The sequence below is a fragment of the Arvicola amphibius genome, chromosome 5 (genome assembly GCF_903992535.2).
Source record: "Arvicola amphibius chromosome 5, mArvAmp1.2, whole genome shotgun sequence".
In the NCBI taxonomy this organism is placed as follows: Eukaryota; Metazoa; Chordata; class Mammalia; order Rodentia; family Cricetidae; genus Arvicola; species Arvicola amphibius.
Window position 1 is genome coordinate 55,144,207 of NC_052051.1, and position 23,936 is coordinate 55,168,142.

Genomic DNA, 23,936 nt, shown 5'->3' on the forward strand with positions numbered 1-23,936 from the left:
TGCTTTTCACTGTATGGCCGAGGAGCTTCATTTTGTGAATACACAAAATGCTCTTTTATTTTATTGAAAAAAATCTCTCCAATTTGTTATGAGATATGTAAACAGTGTCATCTCACTTTTCTTCAAGGTTGTGGTTTTGTTTTGAAGAATTTTCTGTGAATGGGTTTTGTTTTGTCTTGTTTGTAATACTAAAGGTTAAAACTCACATGTGGTAGGCAAGTCCTTTGCCACTAAGTCTCTCCCCTCTAGGCAGTTTCTGTTTTGTTACTAAAATCAGTAGTGAAGTAAATAGTGGTGTTTACTTTTGTAGCCTCTCCCCGTGCCCTCCCCTTTTCAGGTGTTAACAAGTATTTATTGTAGTTGGTTGTTATTACTCTTCTGGCTCTTCTTTATTCTTTGTTTTTTGCTCTTTTGGGGGTTCATGACACAGCTTCCAAATAAGTCACACACTGAGTTTTATTCCTACTTAGGAATGCCCAGCCTTAGTTTGGCTTGTTTCTAGCCAGCTTTTTTTGTTTTGTTTTGTTTTTCGAGACAGGATTTCCCTGTAGTTTCTAGAGCCTGTCCTGGAACTAGCTCTTGTAGACCAGGCTGGCCTCGAACTCAGAGATCCGCCTGCCTCTGCCTCCCGAGTGCTGGGATTAAAGGTGTGCACCACCACTGCCCGGCAAGCCAGCTTTTCTTAAATTATCCCATCTACCCTTTGCCTCTGGGCTTTTACCTTTCTCTGTTTCTTTTTAATCTTTATTTATTTATTATGTATACAGTGTTCTGTCTGCATGTATGCCTGCAGTCCAGAAGAGGGCAACAGATCTCATTACAGATGGTTATGAGCCACCATATGGTTGCTGGGAATTGAACTCAGGACCTCTAGAAAAATAGCCAGTGCTCTTAACCTCTGAGCCATCTCTCCAACCCCACCTTTCTCTATTCCTATATATCTTTTCTTTCCTTCTTATTCCGTGCTGGGTGGCTGGCCCCTTCTTTTCTTCCTCCTTGATCCTTTTCTCCCAGATTTCTCTTCTATTTATTCTGTCTGCCAGCCCTGCCTGTCTTTCCTGCCTTGCTGTTCAGCTCTTTATTAAACCAATCAGATGTTTTAGACAGGCAAAGTAACACAGCTTCACAGAGTTAAAAGAATGCAACACATCTTTGCATCATTAAAACAAATGTTCCACAGCATAAACAAATGTAACACATTTCAAATAGTACCTCACAACAATTTATGGCAAGCATGGAAGCTAATAATTAGCCCACAAAATTAAGCACCATTCCTGTAGGCCTTGTTTTCAGTTTCTGGTTCTGGGAGTGACCAATGAGAAGTTAATGGCACTAGGTTTCTTTTCCCCCAGACCCTGAATTTCTTATCAGAATTAATGGAATGTTGGACATTTTATCAAATTTGATTCTCGGCCTGTCTGTCACCTTTTTACTTTTTAGCTCTGGCATGTGTCACTGTCTTTGCTTGTTAGTCTTCTCGGGTAAGGAAATCAAAATAGAGGACTAGATCTATAGCACAAAGGTAGTTGAAATCATCTGACTGGGAAAAAAATCTCAGATTTTATTGCCGTTTAGTAATGAACGCGGGGGTGGGGGGAATGCTCTCAAGGTTCGGGCCTTCTGAGGCTCTAAGGGCATTGACTCATTGCTAAAAGAGATACTTTCTTTGGTGTAGCCACTGGTGAGGTGGCTGTACCACATGATTCTATAAATAACCACTGGCCGTACTTCTGTAAGCAACCTTAATGAAGCTCATTGAGTCAGTTTTGAGGAAGAGAAAGAGAGGCTGGTTGAGAAATCAGCAGGGTGAAGAGAGGTTGATCCACATACACTGTATACATGTGTGAGAATAGCATAGTAAAGCCCACTATGCATAATTAATACATGCTCACTGAAACATCCTAAAATTGGCAGTCATAACATTCATTACAAGGCTGAAGGCTTAGAAGCAAGAACAGAGAGAGTTCTTGTGCTAGATGAGTAATACGTGAGATTGAGCCATGTTTACAGAAAGTTACATTTTGTTTTAAGTGGGTTAGTAAAGATTGTGATTCAGGTGATAGAAGTTGAGTTTTAAACGTCAGACTTCCACAGCAGGAAGTTGTTTGCGTTGGGACAGGTCTCATGTTGACAAAGCTGGTCCTGAACTCCTGATCCTCCTGCTTCTACCTCCCAAGTGCTGGAATTGCAAGTTTGTGACACTATTCACGGCTTCTAGCATTTTGTAATTTAGCTTCATGGTTCTGAGAGTTGTTAATATGCTTTTCGGTGTTATGGGAAAGCTGCTTGCCTTTGCGGGGAAAAATGGATTGCAAACTCTGTCTCAAACAAACAAACAAAAAAGGATCACAGAATAAATGTAGCAAATTTTATGACACAAGATAAAGGACATGCTCTAGCTGGGCATAGTGGGACATCATTTAATCTCTGCACAGGCAGCCGGATGCTGAGACTTCAAGGCCAGTCTGGTCTACCTAGCTAGTTTAGGCCAACCTGAGTATGTAGCAAGAGGGGACGAAGGTGTTTGTGTGTTTCCTGTGCTCATGTCCTTCCATCCTTTCTTACAGTGGCATGGCTGTACTCTGATATTTGGTGTTGTGGATCACTTAAAACAACACTTGCTCACTGACCACACCAATCCGAACTTTCAGACGCTGAAGTGTCGCTGGAAGAACTGTGATGCTTTTTTCACAGCTAGGAAAGGATCCAAGCAGGTATTTCTGCGGAATTGGACCAACTGGGCTCAGCAGATATTTTAGACAAGTGTGGTGTCAGCCTTTCTAATGCCGCGACCCCAATCATAAAAGTTATTTCATTGCTATTCATAACTATAATTTTGCTGTTAAAAGTCATAATATAAATATCTGATATGCAGGATATCTGATATATGACCCCTGTGAAAGGGGTCTTAACCCACAGGTTGAGATCATTGACTTACAGCAAAGACCAGTAAGCCCTGTTTGCTTTTTAAGGTGTTCAGGATTGCAAGAAATAGGGAGTGGCTAGGAATTTGAGAGTTAAGCAGGATTTTCAAAAAATAATTGGTCTGTTTTTATTGATATAAATTTAATGAATAATTGGTCTGTTTTTAATAAAGAGGTTAAGCAGAGTCTTTGGGTTTGTGCTCTTGTGCTAAGGAGAGATGTATAGTTTCCTGTGGTTAGCGGGAAGATGGTGCCTCCTGCCCTTAATGTGCGCACAGTCCAGTTCGGTGTTCAGCATTAACTTTCTGCTGCTTGGCTGCCTGCTTGTTTCTCATGGCCCTTTCTTTTTTCCTCCTAGGACGTTGCAGGACATATTGAACGACATGCTGAAGATGACAGCACAATGGATTCGTGAAGTTTTTTGCCTCCCATGTTGGGAAGTCATTTGTAAACTGTTTTCACATTGGCCCTCACACAGTGAAGCTGGGAAGGAGAAAGTGGCTCCCAGCCAGACCACCACTAGCAAAGTCTGGGCAGTCTGTGGGAAGATAGGTTACATACAATTCAAGTCTGTGCTGGAGCGTTTAAGGGTGACATTTAAGCAGATTTTAAGGAACCAGGTTCTTCTGGGAGAGATGACAGTGATTTATGCTAGTAGATTATAGTTGTTTATTAAAGAATCAGATTTTAATCGGTTACCCAGTTTGACCCTAATCATACACATGTTTTATTGATTCCATTTGTCATTTCTGCTTTATGTTCGTATGATGGCTTATGATAGGTTGTTCAGGATTCCTCCTTTTGAGATAACTGGGTATTTAAAATTGAAGCAATCATTTTCTTTTTTAATAATTATGTGCAGTGCTTCACTAGTGAGTGCTCTGTAGATGGACAGAGCTGTAGGAACAAAACATGGAGAGTCCCGAGAAACAGCCTGGCTGTTTTGCCATACCGGGAGGTCCCTAGAGACAGCCTTTCTAGTGTTTTGAACCACTGCAGAGTGCTCAGTGTGGCGCCCCCTTTCGCTGCTGCAGTCACCACCGCTTGAACTGAAGGCGCACCTTCATTCCCTTTCCAGCATCTGGCTCTCAGAGTCCACAGAGCCTGGACGCCTGTGGGTTGCTCTGTGGCTGGCCCCCATCTCTGACTATCTTGCTGAGCCTAAAGCAATGGCACAGGGGGCTGGCTCGTGGGTGCTTTCACCCCTCCTGCAGCACCCTAGATGGGGGAGCTGAGGAAAGCATCTAGATTCAGTTGGCAGGGCTTCAAGCAGGCCTTCAGAGATGTGACTTCTGAAGCAGTGTCTGCCTTCTCACCTGTGCCACTAAGGCACTGGAGCAGTGAAGGAAAGGCAACCGTTGGGAGCACCCATGTCACGTGCCTTTAGCAGGATTGCTTTGGGCTTGGATTGTCTCGAGACTTGTATGTAAAACTAAACAAGTGTTACTTTATAATCTTTTGTTTCTGGATTCTCAAAACTCAGGTTCTTCAGAGGGAGAGGACCCTCATACCACACACCCTAGCTTCAGGATGCAATGCTTTCTGGTACTAGGATTGCAGATTCTGTTTTTGTGCCTGGCCTGATCAAACCTCCCCATAGGCTCTAAGGCAGGGCAACTCCACCAGGGATCGATGGGTGGGCTTCAAGCCAGTCTGAATCCTCTGAAACTGCATGGAAGACTAAGTATGTCTTTTTTTTTCCCCCTTGGAATGATTCCAGTAGTTCTTACTGGATCCAGAAAATGTTAAGAATGAATCTAGCGGCTGATGATAGCTCACGAGTGACTATTGTTTGGGAAAACTTTTGTTGACCACATGGCTTAGATGTGAGGAGAACCATGGCTGCTGCTGAGATCTTACTGACAAAGCATAATTATGCCATTTCTGTGTAAGATTAAAAACCTTCCCCACCTCTCACCTCCACAGAGGACCCACACTTCTGTGAGTCTGAGAAGTGATTACTTAGGAAAGCTCATGTGGGTTTATTACTAAACCTGCATCATTCTCTGGACTACAGCATCTCCCCGGTTTCCACATAGGCAGGGCAGTGTGCTAAGGAAGCACAGGTTCCCTCTCACCCAGGGGAGTGCAGGAAGGGATGGGAGTGGAGCCTGTGTGCAGCAGGGAAGAAGAATGGCAGGTGTTGACCAGCAGTGGGGAACACTTGAGGGCTTAAGGGCATGCCGTTTGGCAGGATCAGTAGGAACTGTGGTCTGAGTTTCCCTTGGTGGCCTTGTGTACATGTGTTTGTCTGCTCGCGTGTGCGCGCTCACACTCGTGCGTGCGCCTGCACTGGCGTGTCCTCATTTCACAAGGGTGAGAACTGTTCTCCGGTTGAGCAGCCTAGTGTGGCGCTGAGAATGTGACTCCTCAGCTTCGGCTGCCTGCAGGAGACAGAGTCTGTCGTTCACAATCAGTCTCCGGTTCCCCTAAAGCGGGTAGCTCGGGTCTGCTGATTTGATGAAGGGAGTGACTAATAGCCTGCCAAACCCAAGACATTTCTTAGGAGTACTTGCAGGTCATTTTTAACGTTTTTAATCTTTTATGCCTAGTCTAACAGCTCAAAGCAAAGAAAATCTTTAAAAATCCTTTTGTGTTTACAGTGACGGCTCTAATAAAATACCAAACACTTTGAATTTTTTTTAAAAGTTTTTACTTAGGTTCAAAACACATTTTGGCATATTTTGCTCAACTGTAAACAATGCAAATTTTAAAAGGGCAAGACGTCATTCTGACATTACTTAAGTTTGAGAAGTTGTTATTTAGCATTACACTGTTACTTTTGTGAGGCAAATGTTTTATTCAGTAGTTGAAAATTTGAATTCATGAATTACGCAGAACCAAGCCAATACTTTTGTGATTGAAGTGACTCTTGCCAACCAAGGTTTGGTTTTGTTCTCTTTTGTTTCTAGTAGATTTATCTATGGGACAATTTCAGTGCGTGGGCATGTGGCTGAGTTGTTGGGTGCAGGTGCACACTTACAAGAATGACAGTATTATCTCATGGAAGGTAATTCATTGGGAAGGAAATTGAGGTATATCGTGAAGTAGAGTTTGAACAACACTGGTCTTGTGGTTTGGTTAAGTAGCTGCGATTTGCTTATACTTACATAGCAAATTTGTTCCTGTTGCTTCAAGGAGAATTCTAGGATTACTACTAAGGCTGTACTTGCTGTACTTGTAGTGGTTTCATCCCTGTCCTGTCATTGAGAGCCTTGGGTTTGAGGGCGGTGGCCCAATAGGTAAGAAAGGAGGAAGCTGTGGTGGGGGCTGGGGTCACACACTTCCATATGCAGATGTGTGTGAAATTAACCTACCACTTACCACACAGCAACCTTCTCTTCACCTCCAACTCCCAAGGATGAGGCCCAGAAGTAGCCCAGTGCTGGCAGGGGGTAGAAAAGGAAAGGCCGTGGGGGGAGTAATGCCCAGAGCTGCCCAGCAACTTGATTTCTTATTATATTCCAACATTAAATATGGATTAGAAGAAATGTCAGGTGACGTTTGACTGCAAAGATATTTCTAAACAGCCTTCTTACATTTTGGTATAAAAGCTGTGAACTTCATAACTTTGTAAGTGAGATATAAAGCAAATACAAGAAGAAAATAAAGTACTTTTACTAAGTGTTCATTTTGTTACTTTGTGTTTTCGTAATTAAGAGCCTTTTTCACTTTGGCATAAAGAACAGACAGTGGGCAGGAAACGTGGTGCTTTTATGTGTGCCTCAGACCACCCACTCACTCAGACGGGCCTGTGAGCAGAGGAGCTGGGATGAAAACAATCACCTCTCTCCTGCACCGACCTGTGGTAACTGGCCCATCCTGCTGCCCATTTATTTGACTTAAAATTTGTTTATTTTGCCAGGCAGTGGTATTGCACACCTTTAATTCCAGCACTTAGGAGGCAGAGGCAGGCGAATCTTGGTAGTTCGAGGACAGCCTGGTCTACAAAGCGAGTTCCAGGACAGGACAGGATCCAAAGCTACAGAGAAACCCTGTCTCTAAATAAATAAAGTTTATTTCATGGTTTCATATATATGCACTCTGATTGTCCCCGTTCACCTTCTGCTGCCCATGTGTGCTCTACACCAGCAATCCTGGGAAAGATCTGAGTGGTCCTTGTGCTCAGGAACCAGCAGTGGGGGGACTGGAGAGGTTGCTGGGGGTTAAAAGCACGGACTGCTCTTCCAGAGAACCTGGTGTGTTTCCCAGCACCCACGTGACTCTCACAGCCATCTCTAACTCCAGTTCTAGGGAATCCGATGCCCTCTTCTGCCTTCCACAGGCACAAAGCATATAAGAGTTGCTTAGACATAAAAGCAGGCAAAGCACTGATACACATAAAACAGATTAAAAGAAAGGGTAGTAGACATGATTTCAGTAAGACTCAAGCCTTTGATTTTATATGTATTTCCCATTATATTATCCCGAAACTAGAGCTTGCTTTTCTCCACTAATACACTAACCAGACCCAACCTTTCCAGTACCTAACAGAATCAGGTATATCCATAGGCTAAACAGGATTTTATTGTTTTGTTTTATTTTGTTTTTCAAGAGAGGGTTTCTCTGCGTAGCTTTGGAGCCTGTCCTGGAACTTGCTCTGTAGACCAGACTGGCTCCAAACTCTGCCTGCCTCTGCCTCCCGAGTGCTGGGATTAAAGGTATGCGCCACCACCGCCCTGCCTAAACAGGGTTTTCTTTGTGTTGTATACATGTGTGTGCAGGTGTGGGGGTCAGATTGGCTTTGGGTGTTATCCATCTCCCTCTGTGTGTGCAGGTGTGGGGGTCAGATTGGCTTTGGGTGTTATCCATCTCCCTCTGTGTGTGCAGGTGTGGGGGTCAGATCGGCTTTGGGTGTTATCCATCTCCCTGTGTGCTGTGTATGCATGCCTGTGGAGGTCGGGTTGATAACTGTCTTTCTTCAGTCTCCACCTTTCTCATGAAAGGCCAGGTGTCTCTCACTTTAACCCAGAACTTGCCAGCTCAGCTAGACCAAGGGTCCCCTTTCTTTGTCTCCCTTTGGTATGAGATTACAGGTGAGTGATCACTCCTCCAATAGGCTTTTTTGGTTTTCAAGATACAGTCCTGGTTGTCTTGGTGTATACCAGGCTGGCCTCTAATCCACTGAGATCCACCTGCTTCTGCCTCCCAAGTGCTGGGATTAGAGGCGTGTACCACCACTGCCTGACCACCTTATTTTTTGAGACAGGCTCTCACCAAATACTGTCCCTTTGACTAGACTGGCTGGACAGCAGATCTGTAGAATTCCTGTCTTTGCTCTCCGGTACTGGAGTTACAGGTGTGAGCTGCCACACTTGACTTTTAGGGATCTGTACTGGGGTCCTCTGTGCTTGTGTAACCCGGTGTCTACTGAATCATCTCCCTAGTCTCAAACTAGGTCTTTGTGGAGGTGATAAATAAAAGTGTATCTAGAAGACAGTCGTGCTGTGGCTGAGAAGTGATAAAAAAAAAAAAAAAAAAAAAAAACTGGAACCAGCCATACATGTGCCTTTATTTAGATAGCTTTTTTTCAGAACCCAGCCAAATTGTCAGATACCCCAAAGTATCAGCCCTGCTTAGCCCAGAGTAAACCTATCCTAAAACTGGCAGAACTGGGTGTAGACGTGGTGACTGGGCTCCTGTGTGGGTGAGTACCTCTAGCAGGTACTGTAGACAGCCCAGTGCAAGCTAAGTGGGCAGTTCAGAATCAGCAGTGAGGCTGCATCTAGGACTGGCAGACACTAGCCTTCAGGTGGCAGAGTTTTCTCCCAAGCATCAGGCTGGACACCAAGATTTGGGGCATAGTGGAGAAGGAACAAGACCAGAAGCCCCCTAGGCTTGGTGGAGGTTTAGCTACCGGATTCTTTGTGGTCAATGGCTCTAGCTGGGTTGGGTTGGAGTCCTGGTTGATCTTGCATGAGGCCAGTCTGGTTCAGGCATACATGGTAAGCTGCAGCCACTGAAAGAGGAAGCCCACATCAGTACAGAAACAAGCAGAGGCCCATCAGACCTAGGATCTCTCGCGTCGGGAAGCAGGCAAGGGCAGGGTCTTAAAAGGAGCATCCTGCTCCCTTTCCCGAGTCTTTTCTAGGAGAGTGTTTTCTGGAAGTAAAGCTTGGGGGAACAAAGGCCTTGTGGTACACACGCCCCAGGAACCACTAGGCCCCCTTTCAAGTTTCTGTCTGGGAGTGAGGCGCACACAGTGTCCAGTCTGCCTCGTTCACTCCACCTTGGGTTGTGTGGTGCAGAGGGTGTGCTGTTTGTTTCGCTTACCTCAAGAACATTCAATTTGATGATGCCATCTCCATCCTTGTCGAATGCATTGAACGCTCCTGTGGGAAGAAATGCATAGGCCAGAAGCCAGTCACGGTCTGCCACAATTGTTTGCGCTTTCCCTTGAGGGTTTTGGCTTTCTTTGTGTTTGCTTTTTAAAGAGTTTATTATTGTGTGTGTTTCTGGGCACATCACAGAACACGTGTAGAGTTCTTTACTTCCACCTCATGGGTTTCAGCCATTGAACTCTGGTCACCAGACACATGGCAGCTGAGTCATCTTGCCAGCCCTTGTATTATTGAACCAAGGTCTATCCATGGCGCCTAGGCTGGCCTTAAAGGCGTAATCCTCCTACCTCTGCTACCTGCTGGGTCACGAGTGAGCATTACCTGAATGCTCAGATCTGTGATTGAAGAAGCCCCTGTGCCCAATGCTGACCTTCAGCATAGATCCACGCAGTACATAACCAGCATCGTGGTCATGGTGTCTTCACAGCAGTAGAAACCCTAACTAAGACACTTACTGAACATCCCTTCCAGCCTGACGAAGCAGCAGATGAAACTGTCAAAGTCGATGTTCATGTGTTTGTCTGCATAGCGCATGGTGATGATATCATAGAGTTGGCTGTTGAGGTGGAAGCCTAGGAAGGGCAGGGAGAGGAAACGGGAGTGAAGTTCCCAGGCTTGCAGTCTCTCTTCCCTGCTTCTTGGCCACACTGGCCTGGGAAAGGAGACACTCCCCCTCCTCTCTCTACCAAGACCCATCCCATTCTGCTTTCACAGGTCTCCGGTCTGCATCTTACGCCCTCTGCCCCCAGCACCTGCATCGTTGACTGCGTTTCGCATCTCATAGCTATTGATGGTGCCGGAATGGTCTGCGTCATAGTGTTTGAAGATTTTCTGAAAATAGAAAATTCGAAGATAGCAGTTATACACAATCCCGTTACACACAATCCCAAGTTAACCCTGCCCACTCCCACATTAGACTCCCATCCTACCTGCCAGGCCTTGATCTTTTTCCAGAGGTGATGGAACTCCTGCAGATTCAGCCTCCCAGAGCCATCTGTCTGGAGGATGGATGTCAGGGCCACAGGCACATAGAAAGATCCCCTGAACTGGGAGTGGAATCTAGGGTACTATGCAGGAAGGCGGAGCAACCAGCATCCTCTACCTTGCTCCTGATCCCAGGTTCTATCCTTCTCCTCCGTCCTTAACCAATCAGAGTTCCTGCCATCTCTACTGCCCACTGAGCCTGTCCCCTAAGAATAATCCTTGTTTGGCAGCATCCCAAACAGGATTTCAGGCCTGTGATAAGACAGAAGATGATGACAAGCCAGAACCCAGTATCCTTCCCTAACCATCCCTGCCAGGCCAGGATGGCCTGAGTCAGGATCCCCTTAAGCCTTTCCCTAGGCATGGACACCCCTAATTGTTCCCCTGACTCTATGGACAAATGGAAGAGGATTGGGGATGGTGGCCAGAAGGATACATCCATGAGAGCTATCATGCTTCGGCAAGACTCCAGGGTGAACCCTTGTGTCTTCAGGTCCTTGTCTGGGGGGATGGAGAAGGGTGAGGAGCTGCCTTCAGACAGCTGTGGCCCCTGCCCATCCCCCGCATCTGGCATGAGTCCCTCACGTTTGTTCACCACTGTGTTAAGGACGTTCTTGAGTTCATCTGCACATATCTCCATGTCCTGCGGGCGGGAGAGGAGAACTGTGAAGGGCAGAGCAACCATGCTGCCCATGGTTTTTCTGAGCTAGACAGGCCAGTTTCTGCACCGTCAGCAGTAGCAAGCAGCTCACAACCTTCTGGTTGTGAACCACCCAGTAGCTGTGTTAGTCCCAAACACAAAGGCACAGGTTTCTGTGATGAGACCCACATCCTCTGCTAAACAGTGGGTCTCTTGAGTTTGGAGCCTGGGGCTAGGAAGAAAACACATACGTCTCCTGCGATCTGCCTGAAGATGTTCCGGAACTGTTGCTGCTCCTCAGTCTCCTGGTCTGTGTGGCCAGGCCGTGCCTGTGGGGACACAGAAGACCGGTTCATAGGAACCTGGGCCTCAATCCCAAACAGCCCCACAAAGCAGAAGTAGCTGGCGCAGGTTTATGTTCTCAGTCGAAACGCCGCGCCCTGCTCGGTTCAGCAGCTCTGCCCTCTGCTTCTCTAGCCCTGCCGGGCACCTCTGGCCAAATGGCGCCTTTGCCATGCCAATATGCAGATAGCATCCTCCATCCTCTCCCCACTTTCTCCACTGTTTGGAGCCCGACTCTTCTAGTCAGGTCCTCTAGCCGCCTCTGTCTCTGGGGCCAAGTATTTAAAGGATCCTCGGTCCAGCCCACTATCTGGGTAGAGTACATGACCCCAGAGTTCTGTAGGACTGCATGGCTGCTGTCGCTCCCCCCACCACCTCCACCCCGCGCTTTCTGCTACCATCCTTTTCCCTCCCTTGTCAACAACTCTGAACTGAAAACAGCACAGCCTAGCCGTCTCCAGCAGGCTTATCTCAGCTCTGTTCTCCCGCTAGAAGCTCCAAAAAGCTGTCCCGCCATTCCCATCAGGGGACCAGCCAGTTTGGTGTGGCAGCCGACCCGAAGACATTTACCCAAGAAGTATCCCGAAGTTCAAAGAAACTTGCTGAGGGGGTGACTCCAAACCCCTCTGTGTTGAAGAGATCCTCCCTGGAAGTGGCCGTAACCCCCATGGGCCCCTAGAGCATAGCAGAGCCCCATTGCGAGCTAAACTCCCCATCCACGCCGCATGCTCAAAAACCTGTGGGGCTTTCCCTTGCTTATCGGGCCCTGCTTTGTCTTTGCCCTCCTCTGCCTCCTGGTCCACACCCAGCTCCTTGTTGCTGTTTGCTCTGTCTGAAACGAAGATGATGGGCTGGGGAGGGGAGGGGAGAGGAGGGGATGGAGAGGGCAGGAAGGAAGCAAGGATTACAGGCTGAAAGGCAACAGAGACAGCCTCCCCGCTGGAGCAGCTTTGTCCAGTGAGGAGGAAATGGTCACACTCAGGAGCTCCTGACTCTTGGTTCAAGTTCTATCTCTGCACTGACAGGCTGTGTGACTGGGGAGAGATGCCGAGTCTCTCTGGTCCTGAGTGTGTGTGTGTGTGTGTGTGTGTTTTGTGTGTGTGTGTTTGTTTGCAGCTGAATCTCACTATGTAACCCAAGCTAACCTTGAGTATACCATGCAATGGCTTGAACCTCAGTTCTTTCTCACTTTTATTCATATTTTTAAAAATTATTAATGTGTAGTATAAAATTAATGGGCCCATTATTTTATCACGCCAACCGCATTTCTTCCCATGGTAGTACAAAGTAGTTCACGTAAAATTCTAAGAATTCTGGAAGTATATGACGGACATCAGTGATTTAAAACACTGTGGATTTTTCAAATGAAAAAACATGGAATCCCCCCTCTCCCCCAGTGTAAAACCCATTGAAAATGAGGCAGTGGTGGCACACGCCTTTAATCCCAGCACTCAGGGGACTCAGGGGACAGAGGCAGGTGAGCTCTGTGAGTTCAAGGCCAGCTTGATCTTGAGAGTGAGTTCCCAGGACAGGCTCCAAAGCTACATAGAAACCCTTCCTTGAAAAACCAGGAAAAAAGAAAGGAAGGAAAACAGGCCTTCCAGCCTTTCAGGTCCATCATGGTGACACACAACTATAATCCCAGCAGAGAGAATAACCACAAGTTCAAGACCATCCTAACAGAGAGCAGGGCTCCAGCCCCCCAGTACCCAAGGGACCCCTCAGAATGTGCTGTTTGGTAGCTTGTCAGCACCTCAGCCAGCCTTCCCTTCGTGTAGGAAACGCCTTCACTGGCCATTTACTTGTCTGTTTCTGAAGCTGGTAAACCCGACTTTTTCTTCTGATAAGGTTTTACTGTGAGTTCCAGCAGCAGGAATATTACTTTAATGTTCTGTTCGTGCAAGAGCAGAGGCTACAGACGGGTTAGAGAGGGGCAGACAATGACAATGGAGCAAGCAGTCTTAGCTACAAAAGCAGCCTGACCAGGGAGGCCCCACTGTCCTCCCATGCTGTTTAGGTCGCCCAGGGTGACACATGGGAAAACAGCTCTACCAATTTTGGCTCCAGGAGGCGCCCTAGACCCCAGCTTGCTTTTCTAAACAACAGCTTTTGCCCAGGCAAATGAAGCTGGTGGGGATCTCTGAACAGGCAGAAGTGACAGACTGAGGGGACCAGTGGGCAGGGCACAGCCACGGGGCATCTCTACCAGCCATACACATAGAGGCTCACATGCAGGTCTTGACAACACCGGCCCTGGAGTGTAAGGGGCACTAGGGAGGTGAGGCCAAGAGACTGGGTTCAGAGTAGACACATATGGTGCTGGTTCCAGTGTCCCCCTTGCGCCATGTGTGCCCTTGGGCACATCACTTCACTTCTCTGAATGTGAACCCTCACTTCTATAACCACAAGCAGTACTCACCTTGTAGATGCTATTCTGCGGGGAGGATGTCAGGGGCTGCTGTAAGCAGAGTACACAGCATATGTTCCCCCTCGTCTAGCACCTGAGCTAGAACCTCTGCAATAGCTTCTCTGAGATCACCATAAGCACCTGTACCAAACCTTGTCTGATGGTTGTGCTGTTTCAGAACACCGACTGGGGCCCACCTGGCTCCAGTGCTGGCTATGTCTCTTTCCAGCTGGGTGGCCTCAGGCAGACTCATTTGTCTATCCCTTTGCTCCCTCCACAAACAGGACTGATAATGGAGCCACCGTCTTAGGATTGCTGGGAGATGGAGGTGACACATGACAAGTACCTGCAGGTACCCAGCCCAGCAGAGGCTCCAAGGAGAGAAGGAGGAAGCACTCTTATACATGCCACACATGTACACACACATACACACATGTTGCACAGGTATACATACACATGCATGTGTGCACACACATGCACACATGTCGCACAGGTGTTCAAGCACATGCACACATGAACACACACATGCACAGTGCCATGCCCACTCACCCTATTATACTCACCTTGTTTTTTTTCTTTTTCTGCATAGAAAGGGAAAGAGCAAACGGGGAATAGGTGAAAATCAGGTTTCTAGACTAGCCAGTGCTCGAGGCTCTGGGGTCCAGATACTGTGATTGGTTGGAACTTAAAAGGATAAGAAGGCCAATGAGATGGCCCAGTGGGTGAAGGCACTCGCCACCAAGCCTGACCCCCAAGTATAGCCCCTGGGAACCACGCGGCCAAAGAAGAGCACTGACTGCCACAAGTTGTCCTCTGACCTCCACGTGTGCATGTGCATGTACATACACAAATAAATAAAACACAATTTCAAAGGGTATGGAGGGAAAGGGAGAGGAGCTTTCTCCCTCCATAGCAAGAGACTGACAGCCTGCCTGGCGGTGGTGGCGCACACCTTTAATCCCAGCACTCTAGGGCCACTAAAATCTCTACCTTGACCCCCTGTACTCATGGGACATGCCAGCTTCTATAAGCCCCTCCCCTTTCTAAGCAGTGCTAGAGTTGAATCCAGGGCCTTGTGGATGCCATGCCCTAGTCCATGAAATCTTGAGTGTGCAACTCAAGTGTCCTAATGTATAGGCTACGCTGATCCAGCATCCAAAGGACGAGAACGAGCAAAATACACCTAACACCGAAATCCTATGTACAGCAGCTAGAAAGGTGCCTGGCTCCCACACTAGCATGGAGTCAGCATTATGATCATGGAAGTTCCTACATGAAAGGCAATCAGTGGGGCATTTGTCCTGTCTCAAGTCACACTCACTGAGAAGAGCACAAAGCTCCACAGCAAACCTGAGAATCCTCAATCCACCCTTCCCTCACACACATATACACCATACCCACATACACACCACACATACATACACATTATACATGCACATTACACACCATACCCATATATACACCACACCCACACATTACACACCACACATACATACACACCATATGTGCACATTACACACCATACCCATATACACACCACACCTGCACATTACACACCACACACACATACACATTATATATGCACATTACACACCATACCCATATACACACCACACCCACACATTACACACCACACATACATGCACACCATACATGCACATTACACACCATACCCACATACACACCACACACATACACACCACATCTGCACATTACACACCACACACACTACACACCACACACACATATATACCACACACACATTGCATACCACACACACACCACACATGCACATTACACACCATACACACTTATACACCACACACATACACACCACACACACATTACATACCACACACATACATTTTATGCCCACACATATACACCACACACATATACACACCACACATACATATACACCATACATATATACACGTGCGCACGCGCACACACACACACACACACACACACACACACACTGTGCTTCTGTAGGTTAGAAGGTAGGAGAATCTGAACTTGAGTTCTTAGCCTCTGCCTGCCACTTCCTGCCTCTGGGAATGCCAGGAAGCCATTTAACCTACTAAGGCACCACCTTCTCTTGTGAAAAGGCAAGATGCCAACCTCATCCACTTCTTAGAACATTGGGAAAAACTGATGCAAACCACACATGTGAGGAGAGCTTGGAAATCCCATGTGGCTCACACGCCGTACCTCATGTGGGAGCTTACTGATTTAAACCCCACAAGCATGGCCAGGGCATTAGTATTATCCCCATTTTGCAGAGTAGAAAACTGAGTCAGAGGGGTTCTGTAACTTGTTCAAGTCACCAAAGTGGGAGGTGAGTGAATGATCCAGGTTCTGACCCTGGGTCCTGAGCCAGTACACTTCCTTTTCTCTGAGTGAGGAATCGGATGTGCTCCAACCTCATAGCCCAACGTGAGCTGCCCTTGCCATCGCTTCCTAAGTCCAGCCGCTTTCCTTTAATTGACAAAACACTTTCTCCTCTTCCACGTTCCCGGCTTCTGACTGACCAAGTAGTTCTTCCATTGTAGAATCCTTTTCCTTCTGTCCTGCACATTAGACTCCCCTTTCCACCACCCCTGCCCCTGCCTGGGCTGGGAATGTGAACCTCCCCACCCCCCAGAGACCGTCTCCTATCTAAGAACCTAGTCACTTACCACTGGCCGATCCACAGAGATTGCGTTTTCAGCTTCCCTGTGAAAACCACAAACATAGAGTGTCTTGGTATCCCCCAACCAAACAGAAAGCACTCCAAGAACTTGTTCAGGTCGAGGTGAGACTAAATCTAAAAGAACCCTGGGACTACACCTTCACCCAGGAGTCAGCCCTATAACCATTCCCAGAAAAGCCTAGGAACACGGCTACTTGTTGGTGCTGTCAGTGATCCCACAGAGCATGGCCTAGTCACCTCCTCCCTGCATCTCTTCCAGGGACAGAACTCAGAGCATCCGTCTGTCGGTGCATCTGTGGCCAAAGGCGGAGATGTAGCCTAGCTGGCTTCCCTTGCAGCTCAACCACCCTCAATGTCTCGTATACCTACTCTGTGCTTTATTTTTCTGCTTATCCTTTCTATAAATCTGAGATGTCACAATGTTTCCTTGTCCTTTGTCCCTAGAGTGTTATGCTCCATGAAGGTAGCGAGCTTCTTCTGTTCCCTAAACCCAGTGCCTAGAAGAGTACCTGGGTGGAATGGGCGCTCAAGAAATTACCCGCAGGATGAATGGAATGAATATAGTTTTGTGGGCTACTCTGGCGCCACGGGGCTATAACTGCAACTCCTTAGGAGGGTGGGACTGGACGGTCAAAGGTTTAAGGCCAATCTGAGTGAGTTCAAGGACAGCCTGGGACACTTAGTTAAACCCTCTCCCCCCAAAAAGTGAGATGGGGGCTGGAGAGATGGCTCAGAGGTTAAGAGCATTGCCTGCTCTTCCAAAGGTCCTGAGTTCAATTCCCAGCAACCACATGGTGGCTCACAACCATCTGTAGTGGGATCTGGTGCCCTCTTCTGGCCTGCAGGCATACACACAGACAGAATATTGTATACATAATAAATAAATAAATAAATAAATAAATAAATAAATAAGTGAGATGAAAGTCATGACAGAGTGCTTGCCTGCCATTTAACGAGAGTTAAAGCCTGCCTGGCTTTAACTGTCAGGGCTGCAGAAAGTAATCAAAGAAGTGAAGGAAATGGAGCGAAGGCTCAGGAGAGGAGAATGGCAAAGGCCAGGGGGTGTGTCCCAAGAGCCTGGTAGGAAGTTGGTTCAGCTGCCTCTGGGGTAGAGGATGAGCCAGATGAGTGACCTCTTAGGGGCAGGTAGGGAACATCGGGCTGGTACTCACTCAGAGAGATTCCTCTTCTCAGAGAAGACCCGGAGGATGAACTCCCCCTCCTGATGGGGCTCGTAGGTGGAAGGCACAATGACGTACTCGCTGGGGGGCAGGCGGAAGCGCTGGGACACTTCCCGCATGTTGATATAGGTTTTGCTTCTGGCCTTGGAGGCGTTGTACAAGAAAAAGTCCTTCTGTAGGTGTTGCTTATTCCCATGCATCTGAGGACAAGAACCCAAGACACCTGAGCCCTCGGGAGGGTGGCCTGGACCTACTTAGTCCCCTCTGAGGGCTCCTTCCTTCACACTCCCCACCTACTTTTAATTCCTAAAGCCTCCGACTGCTCAACAGCATGGACAGTCCAGATCTCACTTCCCCTTCCTTTTTCGTGATCCATAAATGAAGGTCAGGCCTATACTTTCCCTAGATAGGCCCACTCACCAGAGCCGAAGATCCTCAACTCCAAATCCCTCAGGCTGACAAGTGCCCCAGAGACGGGGAAGGACCCTGACTGAGGGGTTCTGAGGGGGGTGATTCCCCTATCCCAGAAAGCAGCCACTTTTAGAACGTGTCTCTGTGAGTGTATACGTGTGAAAGAATGAGTGTGCAAAGGTTTGTGCTTGATGGGCAGTGTATACTGGTGGAAGGGAGAAAATGCACATCACGGAGCATGGTACCCTCCTATCATCCTTGATCATCGGCCCTACCAGGAAGCTTCTCGGGAAGTCACAGACAGACTGAGGACCCCCAAGAATGCTGTACACCACTGCTGGCCACCGCTACTGCTATACCTCTTTGGGAACCTGAAAGCAAAATAGAGAAAGAATACTGGTGTTATGAATGAGGGTACAGAGCTGGCAGAAGGGAATGTCAGCAACTCTAGAGTGACTGCAGACTAACTCCTGCTACCCACCCAGGCAGCCCCAGTCCTACCCGCTGCCCTCATGGCATTTATGCTGGTGACAAATATGTGGGCCCGAGAGCAGGAGCTCTGGTGGTCACTGAGGACCTGCTGCAAATGCCAGATTCTCCCCACTGGAAGGGCGTGTTTCCTGTGCTGGCGCTGGCAGGGTCTCCATACCTCGTAGATTGCAAAGCCAATGGTGAAGAGGTTGGCTCCCAGCTTCCGGTCCTTGCGCCGGTTCTTCTGCATCAGAGCCACCAGGAAGCTGCAGATCACCTCAGAGTCATCGGGGTCATCATCCTCCTCTAGGAGCTTTAGACGGTACTGCGGGTTGGTCCAGAAAGTGTCTGTGCCCCCCAAAAGGAAATCCACGTTCAGATATGGAGAAAGGGCAGAAAGGAAAATGAGACAGGGAACCTGTCTCCTAGGTCCCCTTTGTGAGGGGTAACTTATAGATTTTTACTTATATGTGTATAGGTCTGTGTGCCACATGCATGCCTGGTGCCCACGGAGGTCAGATAAGGACGGTCATATGGGTGCTGGGAACCCAACCTTGGTCCTCTGCAAGAGCGGTAAGTGCTCTTTACCACTGAGCCATCTCTTTAGTCCCCATTAAATGGATTTTGACTTAGAATTAAGACAGAATGCCCAGACACTTCTGAAATGATCCTAAAGTTACTGCTGCCATTTTGTGCTACTTGCTTATATAAATGGAATTCTCAAAACTGCCAATTATAACATCAAAATATCTGTTGATTCCAAAAAAAATGTTGAAGATGCTCTGTGTCGTACCATATCTAATATTCAGCAAGATTTAAATCTTTGGGTAAAAGTAAATAAGTACATCTGTCTCTCCAACATACACATTTGCTTTTGTCTTTAATAGTGGTAAACTTACATGTGCACTAACAAATTTTTTAAAATAAAATTAGTTTATTTTCTTTTAATTTTTTGAGATAATTCTATACACCTATATACCCAGGATTGAGTAAAAATTTTTCAATGAGCCAGGTGATGGCAGCATATGCCTTTAATCCCAGGACTCAGAAGGCAGAGGCAGATGGATCTCTGAATTTGAGAACAGCCTGGTCTACAGAGCGAGTTCCAGGACAGCCAGGGCTACACAGAGAAACCCAGGTGTGACTTCTGCTTTCTAACTGAGCCCTACGTTCCCATGACACCTGAACTATGTACCTTAGCTCAGCTTCTTGTCTAACACCCCCTCTCTGCCACCCATTTCCTCGCTCGCATTGATTTATTTTTTGTTTTCATCATAAAACACGTATGAATGTTGTGTGTATATGATTATGTGTGTTTGTGTGTGAAAGCAGGTGTATGCATGCCATGGTATGGGGGTCAAAAGGCAACCTTGAGCACCAGTCTCCTCTTTCCACCTTGTTTGAGGCTCTGAGCTGCTGGGAATTCTCTTGTGTCCATTTCTCATATTACTGTAGATTTCTGGACTTATGAACACATTACCGACTGTGCCTGACTTTTATGTGGGTTCTGGGGATCCAGACTCAGTTTATCAGGCAAGCTCTTTATATGCTGAACCATCGCTCTTTGTCCTCTCCATTGAGCTTTGATCATATAGCTAAGTCTACTCTAAGATGTAGATGACTTTGATTCTATGTAACAAATACTTGCCTTGGTGGTCAATGGGTGCTTCAAACTTCTCCTGCCATTATCTGAGGTCCTCTTCCTATATCTTCACAACCAACCACATCAAAGCTTATCCACTCAGTCATTGTTCTGGGACCCTTGCTATCGTTCATTATTCCATCCCTAAATCTGAATTCTCCCCTCCATCTCTGAAGCCCCTGACTTGACCAGGCTTTCGGCATTTCTGCCATGGACTGCTGTAGTACCTTCAGCAGGACTGACATGGTGTTCTGACAGTTTCCTGCTTCAACCTTCACTAAAGCAAATGTACCAGGGAGTTGCTACCTGTTCCCTGTTAGGAATTCCTCAGTATGGCTGTGCCCTTCCTCAAACGAGGAGAATTTAATGAGACAGTGCACGCCTTAAGCTCGGTACAGACTCAGTCAGTAAATGCGAGCTAATATTGGTCTACCTGGAATGAGTAGTGCCCAGACCCTCCCCCCATCTCAAGGGTCTCCCACCTGGGAAGTTGCGGCAGCCTCCGGCTGAACAGCCCCTCACCCAGCGACCCTCGTTTACAGACACCGTCCAGGTCTGGAGCTTGTCAGACTCCAGGGCATCCGCTGTGAGGTTACAGATCTCTAGCTTTGTGAAATGGTAGACAAAGTCTTCGTATGACATCCTGAGGGGTTGGAAGAAGAGAGACTCACACAGGCTGGGGAGGGAAGACTCAAGGGCTACTCCCACCCAATAAAGTCCCCAGAAGACTCTGGCAATGCTGGTGCGTTTGCTCATTTGCTTTTGAGAGACAGGATTCCATGGTGTAGTCTAGGTTGACCTTCGACTTTCCATCTTCCTGCCTGTCTACCAAATGATGGCGTGTGCCTGGCGCTGCACTCCTAACATATCGACCCCAAACTATCACCCTGTCTTATAGTAGTGACTCCTCGTTTGTCTTCGATGAGAGAGCACTGGATGGAAAATCATTCTCTAAAATGTTCCTGTGAATTCCACCATTGCCAGGCTCATTTTAGGCACAGGGAAAAGAGATGTCACTTGGGGAAGGATATTTTTAAGGCTAATGACATCACAAATAAATGCATCTGGGTCCTGAGGGAACCACAGGAGTTGGAAGGGACCCTCCTGCCAGCTGAGATTCAGAAGGCTGACATGACCAGAATAAGGGAGGCAAGAAAAGCCTCTTGGCTCAGAAGAGAACTACACCAGAGCGAGTGCACAGGGGTGGCCAGTGCACAGGGGCGGTCAGTGCACAGGGGCGGTCAGTGCACAGGGGTGGTCAGTGCACAGGGGTGGCCAGTGCACAGGGGTGGCTGCAACAAGAGCTGCTGGGCGCTGGCCTGGGCCTGAGCTCAGTCGTTACTAGGAACTGGCAGTCTCTTGTTGAAACTTCATCTTAGTGAGTCTTGAGCCCGAGTGGGAAGACAGGGTCCAGATGGAACCTGGCGGCTTCTGATTGGGAACCGAGTTTCACCTCCCTGCCTGGGTCATGAACTTACCAGAACTCTCCATCTTCAGTAACCTGGTGCTGGAGACGGTCCTTTTCATCTTTGTCCACAAAGCTCCAGTCCTTCCAGCTGGTGGGAAAGTAGAGGGATTAAGGGAGGAGGATGAGGAAGGGGAGGCCTAATGTGGGGTGAGACAGAGGGTCAGAGAAATACCAAGTTAGAGAAGCCCGCGTCTAGACCACAGCCAGTATGAGCCATGGAAACGCAGCTCTGACCTGCTACCCTCGGTGGGAAGGCCTGCAATCATTTCCTGCCACCGTCAATGCTAAGACCAAACTCCTCGAATGGGTTCATAAGGACTTCACTGTCTCTGGCTGAATCTTCTGGCCTCCTCATTAAGAATGCCATTCTGCAAATACGCAAACTGGGATTCTCCTGTGATAACAGTCAGCTGTGTATCCTTGGACATGTCACCCAGTCTGTCAGCTTTGACTTCCTCAGCCACAAAAGGGAAACAGGACGTTATCTACCCAGGAACTATGATGCGTTCATAAAATAACCCATCAGGACTGTTAGTTTGGTTCCTCACTGAAATGCTAAGAAAAGATCCAGCATGTAGATGGCTCTTCTTTCCAGGCAGAAACAGCCAGCACCCGTCTCAAAGCCTGGATGCTTTTACACTTTCTCTCCCCGAGAGTGAGGGAGGAAGTACATTTGTGCCTCAGGCTCACTGAGTTAAGCTAAATGGGGTTTAGGGTGTGCTTGGAGTCAGGGTGCCCTGGAATCAAAGTGGAGATTGTTGGGAGACATAGCCCCATTCAGCAGCTCCTGCAAGAGAGGAGTCAGCAGGAAGTGTGTTAAGGTACTGAGTTAGTCTGGAAAACATAGCAAGGTCGTTGCAGGTGACTTGGACTAGTGGAAGAGACGATGATGGGACACGGAGGGCCTCCCACAGCACAGAGCACCATTCATACAGTGCTACCTCCAAGTAACCCATCCCACCCAAAGCATGAAGGGAGACCCCGAGAGGGGCTGTAAAGTTCTGGAGCCTTTGATGACCTCTCTGTGGTGGTTGTCTTGTGGTCTGCAGCCCACTCTTTTCAGAGGTGTGCAGTAAAATTCTTTCACAGGACTTTCGGGACTTCGTATGTGGTCGTCAAAGGAGAGGCTAGCTTAGTCTCAGGTAAGCACCTTCCCCAGCTGTCACGTCTACGTCTACTCCTCATACGAGCCACCCGGAAAGTGCTGGTACTGCTCCCGTTTTACAGAAGAGGCAAAGAGACACTAAGAAGGAAATTACCCGTTTCCTGCAAACTCCCTGCACTGAGACGCTTCTAGAATCATTCCTTTCGCTGGGTGGTGATGGTGCACACCTTTAATCCCAGCACTCGAGAGGCAGAGGCAGAGGCAGGCAGATCTCTTGCGTTTGAGACCAGCCTGGTTTACAGAGTAAGTTCCAGGAAAGCCAGGATTACACAGAGAAACCCTGCCTTGAACTGCCCCTCCCCCCCCAATCATTCCTTTCAAGTCTATAATCGTCATTATGCTCACTGTGTCTCTGGTTCTTGTTTCTACCTCCAGCCCCTGTGGGGAGCCCACACCTGTACCCTTCTCTGCAGGTCACTGGTTTGAAGGTGATGCTGCAACAGTACCAACTCTCATGGTTTGGTCCCCAACCCAACAGTGTGGCCCCAGGCTCTCTTGCTCCATGGTCTGCCCCACCTACCCATCACTCCAAGAGCCATTCCACTCCACCTGGCCCCAGGGGTTCCGCAGCCGCACCAGCTTCACCTTCTCGCCTTTGAACAGGGCCTGGGGCAAAGAGACAACACCCTGAAGCTCTGGAGCAAGTTTGGAAAGATGGGGTATCTGACTTGCTCTGAGAACTGGGGTAGAAGCTGAGAGGACTCAGTATGAGAGCCGCCTGCCTGGCCCTTGCCAGGTAGACAAGCCAGAAGTTCGCTGACGGGTTAGGAGCCCGGCTATTGTATGTGTTGGTGGAAGGTGAGCATTTATGGTGAGGCTCTAGAAACATATTAAGCATTTCTGTGTGGATTTTCCTTCATTTCTCCTTTGTTACTTTTTCTTTATGTGGATGTATGAGTTATGTGCACCACATGCCAGGTGCCTGAGCAGGCCAGAGGCTGTCAGATCCCCTGGAACTAGAGCCTAATGGTGCTGGGAACCAAACCCAGGTCCTCTGGAAGAGCAATAAGTGCTCCTTACTGCTGAGCCACCTCCTCTTCAGCTCTTATTTTTGCTATGTGTGTGCTGGTGCAGGTGCGTGCGTGCATGTGTGTGATGTGAGTGTGCCTTCTCCCCCACCCCCTCCTTCCTTTCTTTCTTCCTTTCTTCCTTTCTTCCTTCCTTCCTTTCTTTCTTTCTTTCTTTCTTTCTTTCTTTCTCTCTCTCTCTCTCTCTCTTTCTCCTTTCTTTCTTTATTTCTTTCTTCCTCTTTCTTTCTCTCTTTCTCT

At 47.8% G+C, this 23,936-nt stretch overlaps 2 protein-coding genes across 11 annotated transcripts in view; one reads left to right on the forward strand and one right to left on the reverse strand.

The window, feature by feature from the left end:
* The window catches only part of Znf106 (zinc finger protein 106), a 58,627-nt gene extending 52,074 nt beyond the window's left edge, over nucleotides 1-6,553 (forward strand). For all 7 annotated transcript variants that reach the window (XM_038329415.2, XM_038329418.2, XM_038329419.2 and 4 more), the window contains 2 exons: nucleotides 2,568-2,714; nucleotides 3,283-6,553. In XM_038329415.2, coding sequence (XP_038185343.1) covers nucleotides 2,568-2,714; nucleotides 3,283-3,339 — 204 coding nt within the window. In that variant the 3' untranslated portion in view covers nucleotides 3,340-6,553. The remainder of the gene's footprint in view (nucleotides 1-2,567; nucleotides 2,715-3,282) is intronic.
* Nucleotides 6,554-8,416: 1,863 nt separating this feature from the next.
* The window catches only part of Capn3 (calpain 3), a 51,990-nt gene continuing 36,470 nt past the window's right edge, over nucleotides 8,417-23,936 (reverse strand). The window contains exons 8-24 of one of the 4 annotated variants that reach the window (XM_038330036.1): nucleotides 23,189-23,274; nucleotides 21,514-21,591; nucleotides 20,518-20,678; nucleotides 18,572-18,741; nucleotides 18,282-18,293; nucleotides 17,503-17,711; nucleotides 16,317-16,353; nucleotides 14,202-14,219; nucleotides 11,969-12,082; nucleotides 11,141-11,218; nucleotides 10,835-10,892; nucleotides 10,686-10,750; nucleotides 10,195-10,263; nucleotides 10,018-10,096; nucleotides 9,721-9,837; nucleotides 9,198-9,256; nucleotides 8,417-8,883 (exon numbers count right to left, since the gene is read on the reverse strand). In XM_038330036.1, coding sequence (XP_038185964.1) covers nucleotides 8,857-8,883; nucleotides 9,198-9,256; nucleotides 9,721-9,837; nucleotides 10,018-10,096; nucleotides 10,195-10,263; nucleotides 10,686-10,750; nucleotides 10,835-10,892; nucleotides 11,141-11,218; nucleotides 11,969-12,082; nucleotides 14,202-14,219; nucleotides 16,317-16,353; nucleotides 17,503-17,711; nucleotides 18,282-18,293; nucleotides 18,572-18,741; nucleotides 20,518-20,678; nucleotides 21,514-21,591; nucleotides 23,189-23,274 — 1,437 coding nt within the window. In that variant the 3' untranslated portion in view covers nucleotides 8,417-8,856. Of the gene's footprint in view, nucleotides 8,884-9,197; nucleotides 9,257-9,720; nucleotides 9,838-10,017; nucleotides 10,097-10,194; nucleotides 10,264-10,685; nucleotides 10,893-11,140; nucleotides 11,219-11,968; nucleotides 12,083-14,201; nucleotides 14,220-16,316; nucleotides 16,354-17,502; nucleotides 17,712-18,281; nucleotides 18,294-18,571; nucleotides 18,742-20,517; nucleotides 20,679-21,513; nucleotides 21,592-23,188; nucleotides 23,275-23,936 lie in introns of all 4 variants that reach the window. The other 3 variants (XM_038330034.1, XM_038330033.1, XM_042055072.1) reach the window with 3 other exon arrangements.